Genomic DNA, 19,926 nt, shown 5'->3' with positions numbered 1-19,926 from the left:
ATGACCCACCAACCACCAGCCAACACAAATCATATAAGGAAGGCGCTTATAACCGCATAACCGCTACCCTCGGTATGCATTTCAGCAGAGGCTTTTGAGCTGTTTAAATCCAACGAAACGCGTTTTTTTCTTTCTTTTTTTTTTTTCTTTCTTAATTTTCAGATTCAAAGGATCATTGATTTCTGCACCCCCCTAACGTGATTCCCTGATCGACTTTAAATGTCATTCACTTCATGTTTATGTTACCATTATTGGTCTATATTAACAATATTGTCTTCATGGCTTGCTAAGGCATGTAATCTTGTCATCTCATCATGAGCGCTGCATTTTTAATAACGTAAGAAAGCAGGGAGTCGTTGGTCCCAGGATATGAAGGCTCCAGCGCCCCCATCTCAGGATGGCAAGCGGCGTTCCTCTCAGGATAGACCCTCCAGCCCCCTAATCACTCAAAATTATAATATCATCGATAGTCTGAGCATCGTCTTCACTCTCATCGCTGTCGTCGTCAAGCTCAAGCAGGTCCGGATTCAGCTCAGCACCCTCTGCCTCGAGCGCTCGACGGGTATCACGGTCCAAACTCCTTATGTCGAAGCTCCTGGCGACATTCTGCCGATGCAGCTCAGCGACTCGGTCCCGGGCATCATCCGCCCGCCGGACCATACCCGGCCGCGATCTTGCTCGTACAACTGTCATCTTAGAATACTGACACTTGCTCTCCTGCTGCTCCCTTTCGTAGATAGCAAGTAGAGGAGATTGCCCATCGGTCTTATCCATGTGGAAATCCAAGAGGTAAAGCCCCGTCTCGGCGTACCGCGGACCCTGGACCGCGCCGACAAGACGATTCTTGTGAAGCACGAGCTGCTGCCGATCCAGAAACATCTTCCCCGGGTGGACGCGGTCTTCCCGCGCAAGAATATTACCGGCTGCATCGTGCGTTGGATCCGGAGGATCCGGGTGCGGATTCACAACATTGGGCAAGCGTCGTGTGATGATCCTCCCGTCGTCACATCGCATCCGAATGACCCTCTCCACTTGGTCATCTTCTTGTGGTGTCTCCTCCTCGCCACCCCATTCATCTTCGGCATCATCATGAGTCGTTAACAAATAAACGGCACCGCTCGCATCGCCGATAACGAGCTTTGATTTGTCAGGGGAAAAGGCGCCTGACGTGACAGCCCGCTTGCATTTTAAAAGTACCCTCACCAAAGGATTACCCTCGGCGCGGACATTCCATACTTTGACGCTGCCGTCTGTTGAGCCAGTGTATAGCCGCTCAAGGGATTTGCCCCAGGCGATAAACTGCACTCCAACATCTTCGGTTCCGAGGTCGTCGATCGGGTCGAGAATTGGCTCTGGGTTGTAAACCGTCAGATATAGCTTCCAGCTGCATAAGTACAATGCACCGCCTAAACTTACGTCCATGGCTGAGAACTCGAAATGGCGTGCTCTCAGGCGCTTCCGTATCCCAGACGTATGTATTGCCATCTGTACAACCCGCCGCCACATAGGATGTCCTAGGTCCATATGGCCTATACCCATGTTAAAAAAAAAAGCAACACAAACACTAGAACAAGCAGAATGTCAAGCTTTAACAGTAGACTTACATAATAGTTAGACCATAGTTGATCCCCGCTGCCACGCAGTCGAGACACTTGAATTCGGAATAGACCTTGTTCGCAACCTCGCCAACTTTGTACGACGAGTACAGACGGATTTGGGTTTTTGTCTCGTCTCCCCTTTCACCCGACGGCGACACGGCAGCTGCGAAAACCTTTTTATTAGGATGCCATGCGACCTCAAAGACGTTGCACATGGACGCCGTAGACACTCTCCAAGCCTCGCCCGTGTTGCCGTCCCAAAGACGTAGCTCACCCGAGTTGCGCTTGTCCTCGGGAATGTCGTTGTCGTTATCGCTAAGGCTTCGGGGGGAATAACCAACGAGAAGTAGATGGGCCGTCAGGCCGGGTGTCCGGCCCCATGCCATCGTTGCTGGGAAATACGCCCATTTGTCGCTACCTTCACCGGTGGTGCGGCTGGCCGAAAAGGTCCGGTATTGGCAGTCCGAGATGTTGGTATCGCCTTTGTTGATCCGATATACGCGGACAGCATCTGGAGATACATCCGCGGCCGTCGCAACCATCCTGAAAGACTGATCAGCCTCTCGGTGTTGCGAAGGCACTACATAGTTGACCTTCCCCGCATGATGCCATGTTCCCATAAGCTTCATAGACGTGCCGTCGTCTTGTACGGTCCAAACTTTGGTCGTATTGTCGAAGCCGCAGGTATATGCAATGCCGTCATCATATGCTGAAAACACCACCGAAGTATATAGCCAGGGTGATTGACTTCGAACCATTTCATCAGTCGCATTTTCACCCTGATCAACAATGGGCCTCGGGATTCGATGGTCTGGGAACATTCGGATGGTCTTGTTCGGGACTGAGCCCAGCAAGAGGTTGCCCTTTTTATTATATTGTTGATTCCAGGGGTCGCTATGTGTCGTCGCCCCTGCGATAAAGGCATTGTCTGAAGTCCATGACACAGTCATAACGTCTCCAGCAGCGCCATGCCACTGTCTTCGCAGGCTCAGCTCATCGTCGACTGCATTGCTGAGTCCACAGCGGATATCCACGTATCTGTCACCCAGAACGAATGCGTCGTGGTTGCTGCCGAGCGTTTGCCTTGTGGCAAGCAAGCGAAAAAAGTCCGCGTTACGGTCTTCGTCCCTGCGGCCGCCGCCATCTTGGTGCCTCAAGACGAGCACTTGACCTGTCCCAACAGTGCCTTTGGCTATGTCCTTGACGAAGGATATGATATCCTCTTTAGCCCTGCCTGGCATCTGCAGTGTGGCGAGATCCTTGAGCCGGACCCTATCCAGAAGACCTCTCCTAGCCAGATCCTTTAGCATGGCCTTGTCAATAACACGATCCCTGGCCGCCTCAGAGTCTGGGGCTAGATCGCGCGCCAGGACACTGAGTACCATGTTAAACTCGGCAGCTGTAAAGTCGACGTGGACCACGCTGCCATCTTTGCAGTCCATTCGGCGAGGCTTGTTGCCAAAGTATCTCAGCTTTTTTCGCGATCTCTGGTACAGATATGGCCTCGAATTTGGCTCCCATCGTATCTTTGACTTGTCGTGGGATGTACGTTCCACCGCCCTTTGTTCTCGTATATTTCCAAATTCTGATACATCTTGTGGTGGAGGTAGTGGAGGTAGTGGTGGTTGTGGTGATGGTGCAGGTGCAGGCGCAGCTTGTAATTGCCTCGCGCCGATTCTGACCGACGAGGCTGCTGCATGTTGAGCGGGAGATAAAGGTCTGGTAGTTGGCCTTGTTGGACGCGTTTCGGGCACGCGTTCGGGCCGTCCGGTCACATTCGCGACTGGCAGATGTTTCTGGACACCCTTGTGGCGATGATGGGTCGCTTCCCGGTGCAACGGCGGAGTTGCGGGCGATCTGAGCCTGGGGTGATGGCGTTGCTGCTGCGGGCTGTGGTGATCGTACTTGACCCTCTTGGCCGGCGGCGGCGGCACTGCAGTATTATCGACGCGCGCAGCTAGAAGCAGTTTGCTTGGTACCGTTTCCGGCTCGTCATCGGCGGTCAGGTCTATTACATCGCGCCTGGTTTTCGTGGTCACTAGAGTTAATGTCATGCTCGGAGAAAGCCGAGTCGCTTTTTGAAAAGCTCGTAGCACGTTGGCGCAGGTTTTTTTTTTCTTGTTCTCGAAGACGGCCTACCTCATATTCGCCGACGCGTCGAAGCGTGCTTAGGTTCTTTTTTTTTTTTGGCTTCCGAACTTCAATATCACGGATGTTGCAATTCTTAAAAACCACTTTAGATCTTGGGCAAAGCAAAAAGTAAATTAAATTGCTTGACTCGGTTGTTGGAAAACGAATAATTACAAAAGGTGGGGCAGATTTTAAACGTGGCTTGATTCTGGTTTATTTTCTTACATAATAACTAGCACCAAAATTTGATTATTAACAAATTTAAAAATAATATAATTTATTATTATTTTTTTTTTCTTTTTTTTTCTTTTTTTTATTTTTTTTTTACATCTTTAACTGCTCTTTTATTATCATAAGTTTTAATGGTATAAACTATATATTATCCTTATATAATTGCATATAACCACTTTACAATTTGCATTATATTTCCACCCATATATATAAATTGCAAATAAGTTACGGGAATCATCGTGCAAATAGTTGCTGTAATTATATTTTGTCATTGTAACTGCAAACGGCACCCAACCTGGCCATTATACAAGGCGTGTCATTTTGCACTGCTATTATTTATTATTATAATTCTATAGTGTTTGCCTTTCTTAAAATATCTTCCCCTTTCTTATTTAAGAGGAAATCCCAAGCGTTTAAGGCATTCAAATAACGCGATATCAGTCTGGCTGTGAAATTTCACCACGTAACATGTCGTGCGCAACCCCAAACCTGAAGACGTGCAACAGAATAGTTCGTCTCTTCCCCGGATCCGATCGCCGGATCGGGACCCCACTTCTCCCGATTTCCATAATTTCCCCGCCTCAATCCATGTGGAAAGCACCGGGATACAACAGCTACCCCTTTTGCTGCTGTAGTAGAAAGTAGCTGAATCTATTGCTACAATATCTACATAATATATCATGGGGATATTAACCAAGTACAAAATAACTTACTACGCTTCCCAAAACGTTTTGCACGTCGCACCTGATGTTCAGCGGAACCTGGGCTACATTTATAACAAGGTTGATGGTTTCCTTGGAAATATAACCCCTGCAAATGACTTTTCAGCACGTATTTTACTTACTATGGTATTGCATTCTAAACCGAACAAATTTGTTTTACGTAACCGTACGGGAAGTGATTGGTTCACCATAAAATGTATCTGGTTCATTAGACTTGCGAAGGCCTGTTAACCCACTTTACATACGTGGTGTTACACTTGGTGATGAATCTAACAGCTTAAATAAGATTTATAGTACACCAAATGTATCAAGGCTGCAAGGTTTATTTACACGCAGAAAAGAGTACATGTGATATATCGATGGTCTAAGCATGTCCATGAACCACTAATACCCCCAAAAATCAGGCCAATGCAACTTCCTTACAACTTGGCCTTGGCTGCCGGTTGAGAGTTGATCTCGGCGTACATGCGGTCAATCTCGGTCCTGAAAGCACGCGCTGCTTGAGGACGCTTGAGTTTAAGCCTAGAGAGTCCGTGAGAATAGGAGTTAGTATCGTCAAGGTTGAGAATACAGGCATACAAATCAAGTCAAAGTAAACTTACGTAGGCGTAAAGATGCCATTGTCGACGCTAAAGGGGTCCAGGGCCAAGTAAGCAGCCTTCACCTTCTCGTAGCTGTTGAATTTGTGGGACCGCCCAATCTCGTCAATGTGCTTCATAAAGTGCTTCATGACGTTTGCGTCACCGCACGCCTGCTTGATCGCCTCCACATCCGTTTGGGCGATGGTCTTGCCCATGATCTTGGACGCGAATGGAGCAAAGTGCTCAGGGTCAACGCCAAAGACAGCCACGAGGGACGACTCCTTACCATCGCCATGGACGAAGGCGGTCGCAATCAGGTTTGAGCTACCCATGTACACGTTCTCGAGGCGCTCGGGCGAGATGTATTCACCCTGGGCCAACTTGAGCACGTTCTTCTTGCGGTCGATAATCTGGATGCGCCCGAGCTTGTCGACCAAGACGATGTCGCCCGTGTGGAACCAACCATCAGCCTCGACCGTCTTGGCCGTTTCCTCGGGGTTCTTATAGTACTCGCTAAAGACGGTCGGTCCACGAACCAGCAGTTCGCCGCGCGGGCCCTGCTTGTCATCGATAGTGTACTCGAGATCCGGGACGGACTCGACGCAGTACTCCATGGCAACACACGGCCCACCGAGTACGCCCAGGGTCAAATCACCAGGCTGTTGGACGGTCCCGTTTCCGTAGGTCTCGGTCATGCCGAAGCCCTGGTAGAAGTCGTTGGCGAACGCGGCGCGGAGGAACTCCTGGACATCCGGGTCGAGCTGCGCGCTGCCGCTGATCATGAAGCGCGCACGGTCCAAACCGACGGCCTGGCGCACCTTGGGTGACCAGATCCTGTCGTAGAACCACTGCTTGTTGGTTGCCTGGCCTGGCGGCAGCTTCATGCTAGCCTTCTTCGCGTCGACAATGTGGCGTGCCATGGATCCCTTGAAGCCCTGGGACTCGGTTGTGGCAATACGAATAGACTGGGCGAAGCGGTTGTACAGCCGGGGAACCGAGCAGAAGTAATTGGGCCGCACGAGCTTGAGATCCTCGACGAGGCCTAGGACATCACCGCGGAAGAAGCTTGTCGTGCCGCCAATGGCGAAACTAAGCTGGTCCTGCATGCGGCCATAGATGTGGGCCAGAGGCAAGTAGGACATGTGATTGTCACCGTTTCGGAACTGACCCATGGATATGGCTGCGTAGATGGCGGCCACACCATGGCTGTGCTTCAGCACGACTCCCTTGGGGTTTCCGGTGGTACCGGAGGTGTAGTTGATGGTGATGATGTCGTCCTCGTGGGGAGGGCGCATGGGCCTCCCGGACTGCGCACCTATGGCCTCAACCTGTTCCAGAGAAAAGATTTGGATACCTGCATCGGCAGCCATTTGGTTGAGCAGAGCAAGCTTGGTGCTGTTGGCAGGCTCCCCGTTTTCGAGGGGGTCCAGAGAGATGATCATCTTGAGACCCGGGGTTCTCGGCGCAAGCTTGATCAACTGCGGGATGTGAGGCAGGGAGCTGGCAACACAAACAAGCTCGCTGTGGTTGATTATGTATTCCGATGTCTCGGGTCCCAGGGTCTCGTACAGGGAGACCGACCAAAGAGACTGGGAGATACATCCAAGGTCGAACAGCTGCCACTGGGGGCAGTTGGGGGCCCAAAGTCCAACACCATACTTATCAGTCGTGACGCCAATCCGCTTGTGCAGCTCTACGATTCCGGCGCCGATATTCTTCCGCCGGGCAGCACCTTCAGCATAGGTCATGTATGTGTACTTGGGGTCGTGAGCCCTCTTCTCGGCGTTCCAGGCCCGCCAGCCGAGGAATTTCTTGTTCGCGTTCCTCTTGGCCGAATCCTCAAAGACCTCATGCATAGTCCGGATCTTGTCGGAAAACCTCGAAATCAGAGGGCCATCGGTCAGCTTCCAGTGACGGTACACTGGAGTCCGATTTGGGCGTTGAGTATTGGGCACGGGGAGCGCGTAAGGAGCGCCGGGCGGCGGCTGCTCCGATGTCCACTTGATAAAAGATTCGTCGTCAACATATTTCGGGGGCGCCATATTGTCGTCCGGAGGGCTCAGGTTCGAAAACTCAATGGGCAACTAAGTTAGGATGATGAGGGGGTCGGAGCGCTCGCAGGCTGGATTATTGGCGATTGGACCAATATCTTGTTTGTTTGTTGCGCAACTAGGTTCGGACGTAAAGCTGATGGATGGTGTAATGGCGCACGCTAGAAGCCTTTTCTAGTTTCTAGAACTAAGTGAGGCGGCGCAGAAAAGCTCTAAATTTTATGGAAGCAGATGAAATAGAACTTGCTTTGGACTGAGAAATGAATGAAAATTACAGTACAGACCTCTCCTTTGATCGAATAAAGAGAAGAAAATCATGTAGACTGGCAAAATTAAGGGCCCCCCAGTGACAGAGTGTTGCAAGGAGTAGCTTGGCGATGTTGGTTGACCTACCAAAACCTGGGGGTGGGGCTAGTTGGAAGGAAGGCCTCGGCCTCAGCTCGCTCGCATTCCGTCCAATCCTATTCCAGTAGCTTGACCTCGGTTGATTGACATTCTGGGTACTGTGCAGAGAAAAATCGGATTTCAAAAGGTCACTTCTCCCAAGCATCAGCCAACAACCACACCAAGCAATCCGTCTAACCTAGGCCTATCACGAACAGTTAAAATCGATTTCTCCTCATTTTTTTTTGTTGTTGTTTCTTTTTCTGCTGTGGCTTTCCAAGAAACCTCAGGTAATTGTGAAAACGCCATGAATACCGATTTTTCCGTTGATGGATCGGAATTTTCCCCACGAGTCGCGTCGGACGGAATCAATTCATTACAGTCTCATCATTTCATCATAGCATGTGAAAGACTAAAAATTCAGAAAGAAAAAAAACGTAATGTATCTACCCTGAAAACTGCTCGAGTAGCACAAGAAGGCTGCACTGCTAGATCACATGAGCTCGTCGTCGTGTATTTAATTCAAGTTTGTACCTTTGGACATTAGCCAATGGAGACGTTTTTCAGGTCAATAGCGTGAAGAGCCTACCGGGTTGTCGTCAACGAGAGCGGCTTGAACGGCAAGGCAGGTAATAACATGAATACTGTACAACTTGGCTCTGCAGCTTGGCATGGCGCAAGCTCAGATTTACCCCGCGTGAACCAAGCCGGACCGACCATACAGATTCTCGCTCCATGGTCGGTCGCGGCAACTGCAGGCAGAGCCGTGGCACAGCTACCGGGAGGTTTGCGGCTCCGGCGCAATGCATTGGCCCACATCGGACTGCTAAATAGGTAGTCGGCCGAAACTTTTCAGGAACCGAAGTTACCTACGGAACACACCCTGCATTGCGGGCGCAATTCCTTTCCTCAGTCGCGCGCCAATTGTCCACCTGTGTCCCTCCTAAATCGTCGACGATCGTCCAACCACACGACATACTCCATGACACAAACCAAGTACTTTGTCATTGTCGGTTCTTGGCATCGGATTGATATTGACTAGTTCTAGGTCTAGTTCTAGAGTAGATTTGTTTCCCCTTCACCCGAAATACGGACAGGACAGTCAGAAAAATACACACTGCGGCAGCTTACCATAGCTTTAGACCTAGGGCGTATTTTACATTGCAATCATCCGTTGAGATTGGGAAAACCCACGCAAGCGGCCAACAAGAAAAGGTTACCTAGCTTAGCTGCTTGCCCTTGGTTACCGTACTGAATAGGATTTTTGTTTTAATCAGTTTTTTGCCTACTGGCAAGGGAGCATTCGAGTCAAAACGAACCTTCATTACTTGCTTATATTACTTCATCCGAGCGTTCGTGTCGAACAAAGACACTGACTGATCGTTAAGTGGCACCATGTCGGCGAGGACAGACTCATGCGCAAAGAAACGGCAAGAGCACCCGCGGGCTTAATCCCTGGAACTTTACTTGTAATGGCCTCGGCTGGGGGCTATGGATAAGCAACTCCAAGAGTCCACAACGGTCAGGTCTCAAAGTCTTGTCTTGTTTTGGCACCAAAAGTAGCACCAAGCCAAAGATGGACAGAAGTAAGTAGCATCGGCAAAAATCTCCTCTGGTTGTGGCAGGATCCATCAAGACCTGGCCAGCTGATGTGGATAACTCCGAGAGGCCTTTGCGAAAGTTGTATCGTACGTGGTAGAAGCTGAGCGCTGCTTTTTTGGTGACATCGTCGCCCAAACCGAGCGTCCAAACCCTGGGTTCTACCTGTTTCGACCCTTGACCGGAGGGCCGCAATTCGACAGGCCCGGTTCTCATCGACATCTACTAATGTTTCCCATCCTGTAATGTCTAAACGGCAGCGCGAATCCCATAATGCCTGTAGACGAACCCTGGATGCTTGACGCTGTGCCCCATGCGCGAGGCAACATTTCCCCCCCCACTCGTGCATGGCCCCTCCTTTGAAACATTGCAACCAAACAGAAATGGCAAACCTCTCCTACTTCCTACAAAATCCTAGGACGTCCCTTCCCCCATGGGCTGGCCGCTACACCAAGGGGCCAATACCTGACAATTTGGAGACTGCCAAGACGTCTAAGAGATGCTTCGACAACGGGGGCAGAGACCCCCGGGATGCTTTTGTCACGTTTCTTTTTCAGCTAGGCTGCTAATTGCGCTACAACATCAACCTGGCAACTGGTGGATCATGGAAAGGGGAAAGATAAGCCTTTGGGAAGGAAGAGGACAGACATTGTTCAAAGAGCAGCTGGGTAACAATGGGGGTGGGAGCGGACTTGCAGGTTCTCCAGCTTCACATACTATTTGTTTGTTGTTCTGCCCCATATGCTAACAGAACAGAGTACTGTACTACTGTAAAGTACATGGGCGGTAGTTGTGGCGATTTACTTTGGTGCTCCGCCTCAATCGTAGGTACGGATGGAACGAATGGAGGATAGTGAATTGAGTTAGTTGTTTGGTAGCGTCGGTGAGTAATTACAGGCAGCACGTGGGGAAAGGAAACTCACAGAGTGCTCAGGCTGACTTGGCTGACTCGTCGAAAACATCGTGAGAGTAACGTGTCTGTTTAATTCCGCCAAGAAAAAAGAAAAAAAAGGCAGTACCTACCTACCTGGTAGGTAAGGTAAGGTACAGACAGGTATGGGTAATACGATGAAATTTCCACTGCAGTCATTGTTTGAACGTTTTTGTCCTCAATTGTTCCGGGGTTTCCAACAATCGACAATTGAAAAAGTTTTAGAATTTTAAAATGATTACCGCTTTTCGTTTGGGGCGCGAAAATCCCATTCACATGGACACAAGAAACCAGGGCAGGCTGTCAAGCTTTTGGCATTACGATACGATCGACCTCCCAAGCCTGGGCGCCAGAGCTTGGAACTGAAATGGACAATGCCAGGACTGAAGCCAAGCAAGTCAAACAAGCCTGGGCATTCATTGGGGGGCAGGGAAGGTTGTGGGGTCTACCCTGAAGCTTTTCCCTTGTCCTGCGCCACTGTGGTGCTTTATAGGCGCGGACGAGCAACTATTATGATACTGTAGCCTACTATAATTTGTGTGTAGGTCTAGCTAGAACTGCTACCCGCTCTTTTCCTCAAACGGAGTTTTTTTTATTTCTTTCTTTTATGGAGTTTGTCCAATCCGAAAGTCGAGTTGTTGTCGAGTTTCATGAAACTTTGTCTTTTTTTTCGTTTTTTTTTTTTTTCTTTGGACTTTATGTACTGCTGCCGTTCACGCATGCTGCTACGTTGTAATTTAAAAATCAAAAATCAAAAAGAGCAATAATAGAGAACATATCAATTGCCGATTGCATATGTCGCAGGTCGAAATTAGAAAATGACACTGCGCATGTACATACAAACATACATACTACATAAAAGTGCATATTACATCCAATTTTCAATAAGAATAGAATTTCTCCGCAGCCGTTTAAGGGAGTAATTGCCCACTATCAACTGCAAAAAGGAAAATGTCAGGGATTTCAGTTACATTTAGGTCCAAGCGGACTGACAAGCCGGATGTGGATAAGCAAAAAAGACCCGGGCACGGCAAGACATACCCCTGCTCGCCCATCAGAGCCCACCTGCACCCCGTTTCAGATGAGATTCAGAAGTCGCGGCATCCCGCAACGTCTGTACCATAGAAGCTAGGGGATACCCCGTCAGCAACCCTCGGAGCGAAAGATGCGAGTGCATAGCATGGCAAGTGGTAGCTGGCAACCCCATAATAGGATATCCTAGCCAAAAAAAAACACTGCAACATGGGATGGACCCATCCAATGAGCTGGTCGGGCTAGAGGAAACCATAATCTACATTCAACCTTGGCTGGTCTGTATTCTTTTTCTACCACGCTGTGGCCACACCCCCCGTCCCTTCTCCCCTTCTGGTTACCAGCTTGCTTGTGGTTGTTTTGAATCGAATCCATTTCAAAGGCACTTGTTTTCTTTCTTTTTTTTCGTTTTCAATCCATATTTTTCCTTTCCTCCTCTTCCCCGTACCCTTCACTTCAGCAAACTCCACGGCGGGCCCTTGACCTTAACTCTTTTCTTTCTTTCTTATATATACCCGTGAACCAGAATCCCCCATTTTCTATCGGGTCTCTTCGGTTTCCTACACTGTCAAATCTCATCAGCAACAGAACGTCGCCAAGATGAACAAAATCCTCCTCCCTATCCGGGCGACCCAGGCCCTCTTCTCGATAATAATTTTGGGACTCGCGGGATATGGTAAGTCTTCTTTTTCTCGGGACTGAAGATTTATATCTGCAAAGCTTCTCTCGGTCATGTTTCTTCTAACACAGCTACGCCAACCCTTCTCAGTTGCCAACTGGTACAACATGGAGACCACGGCATCATCACCATCGCAGATCAACTTCCTGGTCTTCATACCTATCATGTCGATCCTGTCACTCGGCTACGTCGAGGGTGTGGCCCGCTTCATGCCTCGCATCTTCAACCCCTACATCGCCCTAGGAATCGAGGCGCTCAACGCCCTCTTCTACTTTGCCGGCTTCATCGCGCTGGCCGTGTTCCTCAACGGGCTCGTCTTTTGCCGTGGTCCCGTCTGTGGTTCGGCCCGGGCGTCAACGGCATTTGGAGCATTCCAATGGATCCTCTTCTCCGTCACGGGAGGGTTGACAGCTAAGGAGGTATTCTTCAAGTCGGGGTTCGGTGGCGGCCTGGGGGGCCTCCGCAGGGGCGCGGGGGGCGCCCCGTCGGCATCGGCCCCGGGTGGGCTCCCCCTCGAGAAGAAGGAAGATTCCGCAGCCTAATGGACCCGCTGGCCAGCCACTTTGCCGGAGGCGTCCGCTTCAAACACTCCCCCATGACGCTTCCCCCCGTCCCGGCCTCGTCGGGTCACCGCTCCCGCCCCTCGCTCGAGGTGCACTGGAAGAAGGCCGCCCTGGCCTGGGACAGGCGGGCCTCGTTCATCGACACGGAGCTCGGCGAGTTCATCGGGGACGACGTCAAGGGGGACGGCTTGTTCAGGTATCGTGATCACTTTTACGACTGCGACATCGGCGACGGCAATGGTGGCGGCGGCGGTGGCGGCGACGACGACTACAAAGACAAGGATAAACACGACGTGGAGGACGACCCCGCAAGCATCAAGATTGAAGTTACCGGTATGGGCAGTGGCGATGGTGATGTCGGCGGCGATGAGGAAATGGCTCTTCCGAGAAAGAAGAAGCCGGTGCTCAAAAGGGGCTCCGTTAGTGTAGTGACTCCTTTCAAAGGATCAAGGGTTCTGATCTGATCTTGGACGGGTGTCGTCGATGTTCATTGTACTAAGATATTAAAAACACCAAAAACAGCTGTGCTGGGGGGAAATATTATTTTTTACTTTGGACAAATCTACTAGTGCGTGCGCGTCTTTCATTTCTTTTTTGGGGGAGAACATGGATTGGGCAACTACTGGTATCGCGGGTTTTGGTGCTTTTCTATATACTTTATTTCATGGTTTCCTGTGTTATGGGTGTTATTCTACTTGTTTGGGAGTGTCTTGTATGATGGTGTGTACTAGTCTATGTAGTCAATATTAACCTAACAGCATCATCCTTTCGTACAGTAAGTATATGGATACGAGTCGTTTGTGGTAGAACACCGCAGTGAGAAAAAAAAAAAAAAAAAAAGAAAAAAAAAAAATCACATCCCGCTGACCGTCGGGGACAAGCCAAAAGAGACAACACTGTCTCCGGCTATCGGCATCATACAAAAAGTGACTGAGCAAGGAGGTACAGGCTCAATTCGAATGCGTGGGATGAAGTTTAAGTCTCAGTTCTAGTCTAATTGGAAGCAGTAATGACGTGCTTGTGCTAACCCCACAGTCTATCGACCCGAACTCGCCCAAGTGCGGAGACGCCCCTCACACCGAGAGCTGCTCCCAAGCAAGCGGAGCTATGGGAGCTGAACACACGCGTTGAAATGCAAGCAGCTAGAAACAAGGGTCCTCAATGGCGCGAACATATAAAGCTGTCTGCCGCCATGTCCGGTCCGGCCTCACGTCCCACGGGACATTTTGCCTGCCCCCCTTTTGCAATATCCACCTAGCCACACCTCCTCGCGGAACCGGATCAGCACAAGATACAAAGACGTAAACACCCGAACAACTCCCTTTTCTCGATTCGTTTTGCTGGGAGCACAGAGAAGAACACCCGCCATGTCTGACCTGAGCAAGAACTTCGAAACCCTCCAGCTTCATGCTGGGTACGTATTCAGTCCCCAATTAACTGGTCAACATGACCAGAGTTGCAAATGAACAATCCCAGAGATCCCCACGATTAACCAACCTATTGAAACACAGTCAGCAACCTGACCCAGCAACCAATTCCCGTGCTGTCCCAATCTATGCCACAACTGTATGGTTTCCCAAACTTGTATCCTCCCGTTCTCCAGTCATATCCCAAGATCAAATACACGAACCCTCCAAACACCCGCTAACTCACGCCTGCTCATCTACGACTAGAGCTTCGTCTTCAATGACTCGGCCCACGGGGCGAAGCTCTTCGCCCTCAAGGAGTTTGGCAACATCTACAGCCGCATAGCAAATCCGACCGTCGATGTGTTCGAGAAGCGAGTCGCGGCCCTCGAGGGTGGCGTCGCTGCGGTCGCCACGGCCTCGGGTCAAGCAGCCCAGTTTATGACCATTCTGGCCCTCGCCCACGCCGGCGACAACATCGTATCGACGTCGAACCTCTATGGCGGTACCTACAACCAGTTCAAGGTCATGTTCCCGAGGCTAGGCATACAGACAAAATTTGTCAACGGCGACAAGCCCGAGGATCTGATCGCCGCCATTGACGACAAGACAAAGGCCGTCTATGTCGAGAGCATCGGGAACCCGAGGTACAACATCCCTGACTTTGAGAAGATCACCAAGCTGGCGCACGAGAAGGGGGTGCCCGTCGTTGTGAGTAATTGCTCCCATGATGACCTTGAAGTGATAGTCGAACCGTTGAAGTGGGAGTATCTGAGACGCTTACCGGATTCAAAACAACCTCTATCCAGGTCGACAACACCTTTGGAGCCGGCGGCTACTTTGTCAGGCCCATTGACCACGGCGCCGATATTGTGGTACACTCAGCCACCAAGTGGATCGGCGGACACGGCACCACCATCGGCGGCATAATCGTCGACAGCGGCAAGTTCGACTGGGGTGCCAATGCCAAGCGGTTCCCGCAGATGATCGAGCCGTCCGAGGGCTACCACGGCCTCAAGTTCTGGGAGACGTTTGGGCCCATCACCTTTGCCATCCGCGTGCGTGTCGAGCTGCTCCGCGACCTGGGCGCCTGCCTAAGCCCCTTTGCGGCGCAGCAGCTCATCCTGGGCCTCGAGACGCTGAGCCTTCGGGCTGAGCGGCACGCGCAGAACGCGCTCGCGCTGGCCAAGCACCTCGAGAAGAGCCCCTACGTCTCGTGGGTGTCGTACCCGGGTCTCGAGAGCCACGGTAGCCACGAGACGGCCAAGAAGTACCTCAAGCGCGGATTCGGTGGCATGCTCAGCGTGGGTGTCAAGGGCGGCGGCGCCGCGGGCAGCCAGGTCGTCGACGGCTTCAAGATGATCAGCAACCTGGCCAATGTCGGGGATTCCAAGACCCTGGCCATCCACCCGTGGACCACCACTCACGAGCAGCTGTCGGAGCAGGAGCGCATCAGCTCAGGAGTCACTGAGGATCTCATCCGCATCTCGGTCGGCACGGAGCACATCGACGACATAATTGCTGACTTTGAGCAGTCGTTCAAGAGTGCTGCTGCCACTACCAGGTCCACAGACGGTAGGGACGCAAAGGGTGCTCCCGGAAAGGAGGATGAGGCCGCGCCGCTTGTCGTGTGACCTTTTCCATGAGGAAGTGGGCGAGACGGCCCGTGCCAGCGGCTATTTCCATGGGTGTAGACGGAAAGCATTTTGGCAAGCGAGATAGCTGTAATCTATTGATACCCCTTACCGTTCAGTGGCATGTGTGCTGTATACGTGGTAGAGCGGAAAGCTAGTGAAGCGTTTTAGGCAAATGTCCCTTTTTCTTCCAAGACCTGAACGTGCCTAGGAACGACATCCGTTTATTCCCTAGGGCCAGCGCCGACTATTGGCACCTTGCAAAGTACAGAGCATGTAATGTAGCGGGCTGGCGGCGGTCAGAAGGAGCCGACTCCTCGCATGGTGCTAGATCAAACCCGTGGCCACCAAGTTCGCAGTAGTGTTCACTATTCGGGGCCGGAATTTAATGGCGCTCGTGAGCGCGGGTGCGAACTTGACGAAATTTTAATATGCAACCCAAACCTTGTTGGATGTTACCAACAAGGGCCATTTCAGAGCTGGCGGGGACCTGGTTTCCAGGTACCAATAGTGGGTTAATTTGGCGTTGGAGACTTGCCGAATTTGCCATGTGGGGCAACAAACGGGTTCAGTCCTGGGGGATGTGGGATTGATAAGGCAAGGTACCTTAGCTAACCAGCCCATGCAACCACCACTGCTCTGCTGCTATAACGGCCGCATATCACTTCTGCAACTCGACGGTTTTTTGCCCAACGGCCGTGAAGCTCACCGCATCCGAGTTGCCAGCTCGAAGAACGCATATTTTTGCGCCCTGGACTGTTCGTCCCACCCACAAAACCCAGTCAAAGGCCATACCAGTTCACCCTCAGAGAGGCCACGTTCCCCGATAAACTTTTCAGCTTCCAAAACCAAAACCAAAAGATGAAGTTCACACACCTAGCGCCCATCGTGGCCCGACTTTTTGGCGCCTGCCTGGCCGCCACCGCCGCTGCAGCATCATCAGACCCCACTACCTCGATAACAATCTCGATCCCGTCGTCCCCTCAGATCCCTAACCCGTACACCCTACCGCCGTCGACGCGGGCGACGCTGACGTCGTCGGGGCCCGGCAGGCAGCTGCACGCACCGCTGTCCGCCGCAAACACGTTCGTCTTTGCCAACGTCACGGCGGGCTCGTACCTGCTCGACGTGCACTGCTCGACGCACGCCTTTGCCCCGCTGCGCGTCGACGCCGCCCCCGCCTCGGACCAGAACAGGAAGCTCGCTGTCGCGGCGTGGGAGACGTTTCGCGGCAACGACTGGGGGAACAAGGGCGAGGCGGCCAGGAGGGTAGACGTCGGCGGAGGCGTCGCGGGGTTCGAGGTTAGGGTGCTGGGGAGGAAGGATTACTTTGTCGAGAGGAGTACTTGTGAGTCTATTTTTTTTTCTTGTTGCCTGCCACACACGCTGCCGGGTTGGAGCTTTCTCGGATTCGCCCTCGCCCAATGCCTCTGGTTTAGGTGTTTTCTTGTTTTCCGAAAACTGGCAACCAACTAACAACCTACCGTCTTTCCACAGTCTCTGTATTTAGCATCCTCAAGAGCCCCATGATCCTGCTTGCGCTCGTGAGCATGGGCATCTTCCTTGGAATGCCATACCTGATAGAAAACAGTACGTCTGAACGAAAACGCCCACCTTCCCCGTGCATCTCAAAACAACATCCCTTTCCCAAAAAAAAAAAAAAAAAAAAGCTAATCTTCCTTTTTCCTTCCCACCGCCACAGTGGACCCCGAAGTCCGTGCCGAATTCGAGGCCCGACAAAAGTCCAGCCCCATGAATGCTATGCTAGGCGGCGGTGGGGGCAAGGATTCCAGCCCCCTAGCCAACTTTGACATGGCCGCCTTCCTCGCCGGTTCGGGAAGTGGCAGTGCCGGCAGCAGCAGCAGCAAGAAGGAGGAGGCTCCCCCGGCGCCGCCCAGCGGCGGGAAGAAGGGCAATGGTGGCAGGAGATGAGATTTTTCATGTGGGGTAGCGAGAAAGGGGGAAGATGGACTGTGTGCTTGGAGGGGGGCTGGATGCGGGAGTGCTGCAATGGAAAGTTTGTGTCTTGAATGCATACACACACACACGCATGCTGAGGATGCTACCCGTGCATACATTCATACGAATAGCATACTACAATTAAGAATGTATCTTACACTGCAGTCCCGGGACAGTACAGCAGAGAGAGGACACCACATCTGGATGGTATGGTGGTTTCCAGAATTGCCGACAAGGGTGGGAAAAGCCAAAGTAGGTGGTACATGAACAGCTCTAGCGTCACAAGGCGAGGGACAAAGCGTGGCTATAATATTATCAAAAACACTTACAAATTATAATGACGTTATAAGCTAGGTATAGCGCAATGACTTGGGAAATATGGCTAGCACTGCGAGGCTTTTGAAGACTATCACCAATATGGCACTGGGCGACTAATTAAGTGAAATAATGTGAGGTCATTTCATTCGTATAGGATATGTATGTACGAGTCTTCAAGAACAAGTGTTGCAGGAAACAAAATAATTAATGAAGAAAAGGCAGCAGGTTTTCATGCACACAGCCCGCCCGTTCATTCTTAAAAGTCGCCACCAAAGTCACCACCTCCAAAATCATCGCCACCACCATAATCACCTTCGGCGCCATCCTGGTAACCCTCCTGGTAAGCGTCCTGCTCTCCGCTGTGCATGGCACCCGCCAGCATAGTACCACCGAGCAGACCGGCACCGGCACCGAGGGCCAGGGGCATGGCCATGCCCATGCCGCCGCGCCCACCACGCCCCTGCTGCGCCATCCCCGCTCCGTAACCGGCCTGCTGAGGGTACCCGCCGTACCCGGGCTGTCCGTATGGAGCGTGACCATAGCCAGGCTGGGGCCCGTATCCCGGCTGACCGTAACCATACCCGGGCTGCTGGTAGCCGCCGTATCCAGGCTGGGGCGAATACGGCGCGCCCTGTTGATAACCGGCGCCGGGGTAGCCCTGCTGGTGTTGCGGCTGTTGGTACTGCTGCTGCTGCGGAGGGCCGGCGCCGTAATGAGCCGTCTGCGATTGCTTCCCCTTGCCAAAGAGCTTGCCCAGAATGCCGCCCTTAGACTTCTCCTGGCGCGCGGGAAGCTGGTTCGGGAAGCCTTGGCCCGGTGCCGGGGAGCCATGGTAGTTGGGGTTGCCGCCGCTGCCGCGAGCACGCGCGTCCTCCTCGGCCTGCAGCTGCGCAGCCAGCTTGGCGTCGTCACTGATCGGGGGGTCGCCTGGCCTAGGGCTGTTCACCGGTGGTGGTGCCGGGCCGCTGCTGCTGCCGCCGACGCCGGCTGGATTTGAGGAAGCGGCCGGCTCGGTCTCGTATGGGTTCTTCTTGACGTCGGTGGGGGTCGCCGTCGCCGATGATGCCGAGGCCTGGTATGACGGAGGCGGGCCCTCGGGAACGCCATCGCCAGTGGGTGGTGGTGGCGGTACCGCGGGCGCATCGGGCTTGTCCCATTGCGACTTTTTTGTGTGGATGTTGACGTAGTACCTGGAAACAAGGTAAAAGGGTTGAAAGTTAGTTTTGCTGTCATCTATACAGAAAAAAAGCTATATTTTATACACCAAGCTTCGGGGGGGTTTTGCAGTTCTGAAGGTAGCGAGTAATGCGCGGGGGAGCAGCACCAGCGACGTCTCGGCAGATAGAGTAGGGCAGTTTTTAGGCTTACCATTCCTTGTACTGTTCGTTCCATTTCGCTATCCAACCCTCAGGAACTTTGGGCGGCGGCGGTCCCGAAGGGACATCAGAAGTTGGGTCTGCCATAAAAGAGAGTTTTTGGCGTGTTGTCCGAAGAAAAGTTATTAAGTAGTTATTGATTTGCCTGTATTGAGGGTAGAAATGCAGAGAAAGAGAGAGAGAAGAACAGCGTCGCAAAGTATACTTGACGTAAATGTTAAACGAAGTGGTTCGCGACGAGGAGCCACAGGGTAATTTATGCGTACATGCAAGGCGAAAGTGTAAAGGGTAGTGGGTTCGACCCAATCCTACTGGTCGAGTGAGGGGGGGTTTGAAGGCGAAGTGAAAAGGCGCGAAGTGACGCACTACATCACCTGAACGTACAGGTACCTAGTCGGCAGGGGTGTCATAGTGGAGCGTGGGGAAGGATCCCGGAAGCTTGGGGCTGTGTGATGCCTGACATGGCGAGAGGGGGAGGGACAGTAGAGAAACATGGCCAACAATCAGTTGCCTCTTCCATCGGTATCCATTACTTTATAATTTAGTCTGTCTAGCTTATTGTAGTAAACATAACTTTATATGAACAGTATTGCTTTGCGTTAAATAGCGAGTGACTATGAATTGACAAAACCAGCGTCTTAGAACCACATTTCACCAGACACAGATTTGGTAATAATCAGTCGACGACCCGGCAAAAAAAAAAAAAAAAAAAAAAAAAAAAAAAAAAAAAAA

At 51.7% G+C, this 19,926-nt stretch overlaps 7 protein-coding genes across 7 annotated transcripts; 4 read left to right on the top strand and 3 right to left on the bottom strand.

The window, feature by feature from the left end:
* Positions 1-89: 89 nt before the first annotated feature.
* On the bottom strand, positions 90-3,723 carry PgNI_07613 (uncharacterized protein). Its single transcript, XM_031127623.1, has 3 exons — positions 1,605-3,723; positions 1,417-1,529; positions 90-1,352 (listed from the first exon to the last, which is right to left on the bottom strand). The coding sequence occupies exons 1-3, from the start codon at positions 3,650-3,652 to the stop codon at positions 439-441; spliced, it is 3,075 nt and encodes a 1,024-aa protein (XP_030981707.1). The 5' UTR covers positions 3,653-3,723; the 3' UTR covers positions 90-438.
* Positions 3,724-4,866: 1,143 nt separating this feature from the next.
* PgNI_07612 (uncharacterized protein) lies at positions 4,867-7,857 on the bottom strand. The gene is made up of 2 exons (XM_031127622.1): positions 5,284-7,857; positions 4,867-5,203 (listed from the first exon to the last, which is right to left on the bottom strand). Exons 1-2 carry the CDS (start codon positions 7,302-7,304, stop codon positions 5,101-5,103), a joined length of 2,124 nt encoding a protein of 707 aa, XP_030981708.1. The 5' UTR covers positions 7,305-7,857; the 3' UTR covers positions 4,867-5,100.
* Positions 7,858-9,643: 1,786 nt separating this feature from the next.
* Positions 9,644-9,865, top strand: PgNI_07611 (uncharacterized protein; the record flags this gene model as incomplete). The annotated part of the gene is made up of 1 exon (XM_031127621.1): positions 9,644-9,865. One exon carries the CDS (start codon positions 9,644-9,646, stop codon positions 9,863-9,865), a length of 222 nt encoding a protein of 73 aa, XP_030981709.1.
* Positions 9,866-11,423: 1,558 nt separating this feature from the next.
* PgNI_07610 (uncharacterized protein) lies at positions 11,424-13,253 on the top strand. Its single transcript, XM_031127620.1, has 2 exons — positions 11,424-11,935; positions 12,029-13,253. Exons 1-2 carry the CDS (start codon positions 11,860-11,862, stop codon positions 12,478-12,480), a joined length of 528 nt encoding a protein of 175 aa, XP_030981460.1. The 5' UTR covers positions 11,424-11,859; the 3' UTR covers positions 12,481-13,253.
* A 359-nt stretch (positions 13,254-13,612) lies between these two features.
* PgNI_07609 (uncharacterized protein) lies at positions 13,613-15,772 on the top strand. The gene is made up of 4 exons (XM_031127619.1): positions 13,613-13,915; positions 14,013-14,067; positions 14,175-14,618; positions 14,717-15,772. The coding sequence occupies exons 1-4, from the start codon at positions 13,869-13,871 to the stop codon at positions 15,539-15,541; spliced, it is 1,371 nt and encodes a 456-aa protein (XP_030981062.1). The 5' UTR covers positions 13,613-13,868; the 3' UTR covers positions 15,542-15,772.
* Positions 15,773-16,192: 420 nt separating this feature from the next.
* PgNI_07608 (uncharacterized protein) lies at positions 16,193-17,825 on the top strand. Its single transcript, XM_031127618.1, has 3 exons — positions 16,193-16,889; positions 17,039-17,131; positions 17,244-17,825. Exons 1-3 carry the CDS (start codon positions 16,403-16,405, stop codon positions 17,471-17,473), a joined length of 810 nt encoding a protein of 269 aa, XP_030981061.1. The 5' UTR covers positions 16,193-16,402; the 3' UTR covers positions 17,474-17,825.
* A 110-nt stretch (positions 17,826-17,935) lies between these two features.
* Positions 17,936-19,454, bottom strand: PgNI_07607 (uncharacterized protein). Its single transcript, XM_031127617.1, has 2 exons — positions 19,187-19,454; positions 17,936-19,008 (listed from the first exon to the last, which is right to left on the bottom strand). Exons 1-2 carry the CDS (start codon positions 19,279-19,281, stop codon positions 18,075-18,077), a joined length of 1,029 nt encoding a protein of 342 aa, XP_030981056.1. The 5' UTR covers positions 19,282-19,454; the 3' UTR covers positions 17,936-18,074.
* Between the last annotated feature and the right edge of the window lie 472 nt (positions 19,455-19,926).

The sequence above is a fragment of the Pyricularia grisea genome (genome assembly GCF_004355905.1).
Source record: "Pyricularia grisea strain NI907 chromosome Unknown Pyricularia_grisea_NI907_Scaffold_4, whole genome shotgun sequence".
In the NCBI taxonomy this organism is placed as follows: domain Eukaryota; kingdom Fungi; phylum Ascomycota; class Sordariomycetes; order Magnaporthales; family Pyriculariaceae; genus Pyricularia; species Pyricularia grisea.
The sequence above is the reverse complement of the archived record's forward strand: the minus strand, read 5'-3'. Positions and strand labels throughout refer to the sequence as shown.